Genomic DNA, 7254 nt, shown 5'->3' on the forward strand with positions numbered 1-7254 from the left:
AGGTAAATATCAAACGAGATGTAGAGATATACCTTCCACCCACTCTCTCATTATGTTCACTTGAAATCTATATGATATTTCACTTTAAAAAAAAAAATCATGTCCAAACTAATATTTACAAATAATGACTTCAATATTTGTCAGGGAGATTTCAATGGCTGAAAAATGAACAGGTAACCAGCCCTAAATCATTTATCCTTAGGAAATAATGTGTAAGAATTGTTATAGACACGACCATTAGATAAAACAGCTAACTACACCCACAAAAAGAAAAGAGACAATACTAAATTTTTCAGCCGAAAAAGTTCAAACTAATGGACATATATACCTCGCCAAAAGGCCGAAGAAAACATATAAACAGTTCAATTACATCCTATATACATTTGCAAATTACAAATGATCTTTCAAGCTTGCAAGATGTGAATCAATGACATCCACATCAATACAAGAGATCCCTAAAATCCATATTTGCTACCCGAAGGAATATGTTACATCTATGGGCAACATTTGATCTAACACCCAACGAATCAGATATCATGAGTTTATTGTCTACCAAGCAATTACAACACAGACTTTGCCTAAAACTATATATATAAGTTGTGCAAATGACGTGCTAAACCTCCCTCTTACTTTCTTCACAACATTCTCAGCTCCCATCTGAAAAGGTGTCACTGCCATCTCCAACTTTGGATAGAGAGAAAGGAGCAATGGCAACATTGAACGTCCGTGAGCCTACCTTATCAATATGCTTCATCTCGAAGTCACCCTCCTGTGTAGTAATAAACCATCAGAGACGCAATGCATGTCAGAAATTGCAGGAACAGAGATAAAGGGAGGGAACCCCAGAAGGTAGGCAATTTCAAAACCAGAACGATTGATGACTATTGATTGCAAATCCAGATCAAGAATAAGACACAGAGAGACTTCTTGCAAGTTTCGCAACCATCAAAGCCCATCACTAATTACAGTTTTTATTTATCAGAAACTAAGAAGGATCTAATAGTAGGTCTCCAAACTATTAGGAGTATCACTCTATTAAAACATGGCGACACTAAAACACAAAATTGAGTAGATCCTAGTTTTTAACTACTTGGCACCTCGGAAAAATCAGTTCTCTTTAACATCTGCTGTTCCAAATTGAATCCTGATAACCATAAAACTGAAATCTTTTCATCCCAGTTCCAAAAACTGCTATGCAATTTAAACAAGTGCATCAATTCATCTTGATCCAGAAAAAGGAATACACAGAATTATGACAATTAGCGAAGCTAAGCTATTTTAAGCTAAGATGACAATCAGAAATTAGTGAAATAACCAATTTTAAGCATGCAGCACTTAGCAAATATTTTTACAGAACGTATTAGTAAGTGCTAGGTTTATAAGAGAAGCATTTGAGATGCTCTAAATTCCGTATTCTTCCTGTTTTCTCAGCGCTAACTTCATCCTCTAGAATTGATTGAAAGGAGCAGAAGAATGAGTGTGGATGTGTCTGTATGTAGGATAAAGCAAATCGCGATTTTCATTTTCCTTGTGATGGACCTAAAAGAGCGGGTATATGTCAAGCATCAGCCTTGGTCATGTCTTCATCATTCTGGATGTATGATGCAATTTTGATAGTAAAATTACATTTCAGCTGAAAAATACATTCAGATGTTTGAGGCAGCGAAAGTCATCAAGGGGTATTAACTCATATAGGGGGAAGACTTTGCATAGAGTTCTATTACTATTAATGGGTGGCCCCCAGAGTGCGTGAGCGCGTATAGATTCTTTTATAAGATGTGTATAGATAAAGCACGCATAAGTGCTAGTCTGAGTTCAACTGAAATTGTTGCAATTTGTTCCATTTATACTATCACAGACAAAACTCTATTATACATTTATCATAATAGACAGCAAGTCTCAAATATGCGTACAGCTAACTTGAGGGCATAATCTAAACCTCTGAAAACTACTACCCTTCATTACTTTTTGATAAAGAGCATTAGGTGGTCAAATGCGCTCTTAAGAAAAATGATCTTCAGGTGCAATTACATATTGACCTCAGTATAAAATGCCACAGCAAAGATGAAAATGAGAGTAGAAGGTTGCATTTCATGTAGGAAAGGAAAGGGAAACAAATTAGTTTCTTACCATTCTTCCACTTGGAGTTCCTAATGGGCATGCAGATGAGTATTCAAAACCAGTGTTGGGAAGTATTACTGGTTGTTCACCAATGACACCAATTCCCCTATCAGAAAGAAACGATGTAACATTATTTAGTCTTTAGTCCAAATTTATAAAAATAAGCAAAATCAAATGACCACCATACATAATGAGGACAACATAAAGTTACAAAAGAAAGGACATGCACAAGTTAAAACATAAACAGTATTATCTCCCACAAATGTGCCAAACAGCAAACTTAGCGACTCACCAGACATTTTCTGTTTTTCCGTTAGCATCAGTGATGATCCAGTGCCTTCTCAGAAGTTGAACAGGACGATCTGAGTTGTTGGTAATTCTTATTCTATAAGCAAAAAAATAAAGGCCTTTTGATGGATGACTTCGACCTTCTATATACACGCTTCTAACTTGAACCCTGATACCCTAGACAAAGCAATGTTGAGTAGATATTTCAGAGATTACATAACTGCCCAGCTTCAATAAACTTACGCAAAGTCTGATTATGAGATGTTCAGGCTTCAATATACTTATCATGAATGTGCGATTATGAGCTGATCAGAAAGATCAAACCATCAATCAATCATATGCAAAAACTGACAGCACACAAAAGGAGCCCTCATTTAGATCCTGACACGCTTCTTTTATGGCGTTTGTGCAGGCATATTTAATGTGGAAAAAACTTAACATTTCTTAGTTAAGACCCCATAATAATAGGAAGAGCCATAAATGACATCTGAATTATAAAATAGCATATCTTTCTTTTGTTTTTTTAGAAGAAAAGGGGCCCAGAAACTGTTAGATGTGTAAAAAGACAGCCCATGTGCATGAATAAAAAGATGTGGAACATAATGAGGGCATGCATGAAAGTCCAAAAAATTTCATTACTTCTTTCCCACATTTTTGTCCTTAAAGTATAGTGCATACAAAGCCACTTATGTCAAAATTCATTATTCATAAGCTTCATGAGCAACACAATCTGGTAATCCAGCTAGTAAAAGAAAGTCAAACAGAAGCATGACAATTCCTGAATAAAAATAGGATATTTCATACCAGTGTGGTTGCGTCACTCGAACATTTCAAGAGAGAATGCGGAGCGACATCCTTTAACTCATCACGGTACCTCGCTGCATCCTGGGAAGACATAGAGAAAGAGGGCGAGAAAGGGTAAACCTAGATGAAGAGTGACTTCAAATAATCGATGAGATAGCTGATAGAGCACTACCAGAGAGATGAGAAAGTTTATACAATTTTAAATCAGCACATCTATTTCCTGGAGTTTTCAAAAGCAACAATTGCTAGGTTTCAGGATGCTATCATGCGTTGTAATGCATCTCCAATAATGGCATGTACTTAAATAAATGCAGAAAATAAAATATGGATTTGACATGTAGAGTCAAAGTTGTGCAATAATATAGCACACTAGTGTACTATATAAACAGATTGCGCCTTTTAATACCTTAGAAGTCGTGTGTTTTTTTTCATCCATTCTGAACTTGCAGAAATCTCTGACTTTGGAAAAGATGTAAAAGGGGACCTCATCTTACTGGTTTTATTTTCTTACGACCTTTTTAGCGCTCAAAACACACTTTTATTTATAATTCAATTTTGGAAGGAGTAAAAACCATTCATTTGGCTTAAAATTCTACCCCTTACCTTCAGTATGCATACAAATTTAAGACAATACTTGAAAATTGTCTTTTGTTTTAACAATCCCATTTCTGCACGTTACTTTAAAATTAGGGTATAATGTGCACCATCCAAAACAAAAATAGCAGGACTTCTATAAATTACGTATCAAAAGTGTAATTTACTCTATAACAAGATCCAAGATACATAAGCAAATTCACTTGATGAGTATGTTCAGAATTGCAATTTTCAGATATAAATCCAAAAGCAGGCCAAATTTTGTGGCTTTCACAAGGTAGAGTTAGATAATTCAGCTTCATATCCCTTAACTCTCAATTTGTTTGTTAATGATTTTGTCTAAGCATATGGACTGAACCCAAACATTTTCCGGTCCTCCAGTTGATAGCACTTGTTTGGAGAAAGGAACAGGTACCTCAAACCTCTCTTCTGCAATAGCCTCTTTCAACAATCTCCTAAGCCGCAAAACAGGCTCTTCATCCTCAAATATTTTCAATGAATCACGAAGTCTCGCTGCCTGCTTGTAGTCCTACATATATATAATCCAATTCAGCATGTGAACGAAACAGCATTCATTTGCATCTACCAACATAGCGGATAAAAGCTTTAAATTTCTCCTCTATTCTTCTTGAAATTCTAAATCTTTCACCAAGATACCAGTAACCCGATTTTTATAGCAATGTAATCATGTTTAAGCTGGCAATTACAAAATTAACGCATTTGAGTGGAATTCCGAATCCACAAAAAAAGTGCAAACGAAGAATTCTAGCATTTAAGGCTAATGATGAGGAGTACCTATGGGAAAAAAATTGTCTATCATAATTGGCGTGAACTTGCATTAATCTATAATTTAATAAAAATTTGAACTTATACATCGAGCAAGCATGGGGCGTGCCGGATTGTGACATGGAGGAGTTTTGCATGAGAGTAATTCTACGAAGTCAAAGACTTACTCACACATGATACTTGAACCAAATCAAATTAATTAATCATGATTAAGCCATAGAATGAGACAATAGTTCATAATTCATCCACTCCACTTTATATGAAACTATTACTATTTGGGCAATCAAAACTGTTTTTTTTAAATCGCATTTTTTTCGAATATGTTAAATATCTGTAATTATAAAAACTTGCACTTTATGGTACTTTTTTATCCAGACTCTAATCAAGTAAATTTTATTTCAAAAAGATTAAGAAATTGATGTCCTAAAACATAATTGAGACCTAAATTACAAATTTTTGACACTCCTACTCCGAATCCTTGTCATTCTTTCTAAAATAAATGGAGCATTAATTAGATATAAGCTCATGTAAAATATGAATGGCATGCATTTATTGATGGGTGCCTCATAAACTAACAAAAAGGTAAATCCAGACATATTTATTAAATGAAATAGTGGCAATGCATATGAAGGTGGTGACCTCAGATTTGGTGGCGACTTCCATTTGCTGTTTCAAAAGTGCATAGGTCTGGCTACGGGAAAGGAAGGAACTCTCACTTGGACTCGGACTCGGACTCGGACTAGAACTCTGGCTCTCTGCACCACTATTCATCTCAGGCGCACACGCCATAATTCTAAACATCTTCACATTTCCTCTGATGTGAATTTGTTGCTTACTTCCATCTCCCTGATTAAATCGACCAGGCCATGACACTTTGGTTCCGGCAGTAAGATTAAAACTAAGTGATTGCATTTGGCGATGAAAATTAATCTGTTTCGGATCTTTTTGCTCGAAGAAAAATATCCAGCAAAGATTTTGAAGGTAATCTATTGAAAAGTGGGATAGTTTATGTTTATCCAGTATCTGTGTTCGGGATTAAATTACGAGTGCTTGTCGTTGTCGTGCAACCAATTTGAGGGAGGTCGGAATATACGGGATGGGCTTCAATTTGGATAAATGGTCTTTTCATTTTCTCTTTCTTTTTTTGTTTTTTTCTTTCTCTCGCTGAGGATTTGTAGGACTAGCACGAGATATTTATTCGATCCATGGAAGACAAGTCATACACGTCTGTTGTCTTCTTTTCTTAAATAATTCTTTTTCATTAAGTATTATGTTTTCGTTTCAATTCAAGTTAACTTATTTGACTAAGAAAATTTGTGATTTTTTTTAAATATATATAGTATTTATGTGTCTACAAAATTTTTAATTATAAAGCTTCTTATTAAGAAGTAAAATGTGTCCAAATTTACAAAGAATTATTCTTTTTGAAAAGAGTAAAAAAAAAGAAATAAATTCATATTAATTAAAACAAATGCAGTACTATTTAGGAGGCTGATAAGAGGATATTATTTTATGAGATTCAATTTCCAACCAAATGATGAAGGCTATTGCACTTGTATTATTATCCCACAAAAGTCATCAAAATTAACTTCCCTAATTACAAAATCACTCAATTTTTATTAATTTTCTAAAATCATCTTCATCATTTTCTTTCTAAAGTCATCTTCGCTCGTTTTTATTTGTCTTTGTGATGGGATGAGTTGACACAGCATATTCAAGGGAAGGTACCATAGTATATATTATTTGTAAATGACATAGTATTGATTGTGAGACATACGACGGAGTTAATGATAGATTAGAGGTTTGGCGAAATACCCTAGAGTCTAAAGGTTTCAGGTTGAGCAGAACTAAAACATAATACGTGGAGTGCATGTTCAGTGACGCATCATATTAGGCGGATGTGAGAGTGAGGATTGATACATAAGTCATTCATAAGAGAGGAAGCTTCAAGTATCTTGGGACAATAATCTAAGGAAATAGGGAGATCGATAATGGTGTCACACATCGTATTGGAACGAGGTAGATCAAATGGAGTCTGACAACCTGATAGGTCGTTTTGATCATTAGCCCTTATTTTCATGATCTGAGACCTCCCGTAGCTTCATTTGATGTTTCTTTATGCATGGTCCGTGTCGCATTTCGAAAAACTTTTATATGAAATTTTGATAAAAATGGAACTTTTAACTAAAAATGAGGCTAGAGTTTACCACGGTCAAAATTTTAGGTAAACGATCCCGGATTGGTGTTTTGACAATTCTGGTAGATTCGTATTATGATCTTGGACTTGGGCGTATGCCCGAAATTGAAATTAGAGGTCCCTAGATTGATTTGACTTATTTTGCCGAAAGTTTATAATTTGAAAATTTCTTAGGTTTGACCGTAGGTTGACTTTATGGTTATCGGGTTCCGATTTTGGTGTTGGGACTTGGAATAAATCTGTTTTGTTATTTGAAACTTGTCTGCAAAATTTTGTGCAATTCGGAGTTGGTTTGATAGGATTCAGATCTAGAGGTTCTTAAGTTTCACTTTGAATTTCATGCGTTTTGATGTTCGATTCATGGTTCTAGATATTATTTTGATGTTTTGATCACGCGAGCGAGTTTATATAATATTAGTACACTTGTGTGCATGTTTAGTTTGGAGCCCGAATGGCTCACGTGA

At 34.9% G+C, this 7254-nt stretch overlaps 1 protein-coding gene across 1 annotated transcript; it reads right to left on the minus strand.

Annotated features, from left to right (window-relative positions):
- Window positions 1–305: 305 nt before the first annotated feature.
- LOC104115672 (uncharacterized) lies at window positions 306–5755 on the minus strand. The gene is made up of 6 exons (XM_009626345.4): window positions 5233–5755; window positions 4223–4336; window positions 3214–3294; window positions 2414–2586; window positions 2131–2227; window positions 306–769 (listed from the first exon to the last, which is right to left on the minus strand). The coding sequence occupies exons 1-6, from the start codon at window positions 5503–5505 to the stop codon at window positions 647–649; spliced, it is 861 nt and encodes a 286-aa protein (XP_009624640.1). The 5' UTR covers window positions 5506–5755; the 3' UTR covers window positions 306–646.
- Between the last annotated feature and the right edge of the window lie 1499 nt (window positions 5756–7254).

Source organism: Nicotiana tomentosiformis, chromosome 10 (assembly GCF_000390325.3).
Source record: "Nicotiana tomentosiformis chromosome 10, ASM39032v3, whole genome shotgun sequence".
In the NCBI taxonomy this organism is placed as follows: Eukaryota; Viridiplantae; Streptophyta; class Magnoliopsida; order Solanales; family Solanaceae; genus Nicotiana; species Nicotiana tomentosiformis.

What these genes read in the sequence shown, in the direction of transcription:
- LOC104115672 (XM_009626345.4), bottom strand. Translation starts at nt 5,505, where the DNA reads ATGCAATCACTTAGTTTTAATCTTACTGCCGGAACCAAAGTGTCATGG. An exon ending in GGAAAAACAGAAAATGTCTG is followed by an intron (nt 2,228 to 2,413) that starts GTGAGTCGCTAA and finishes TCTTTCTGATAG; the next exon opens with GGGAATTGGTGTCATTGGTG. An exon ending in GAACTCCAAGTGGAAGAATG is followed by an intron (nt 770 to 2,130) that starts GTAAGAAACTAA and finishes ATTACTACACAG; the next exon opens with GAGGGTGACTTCGAGATGAA.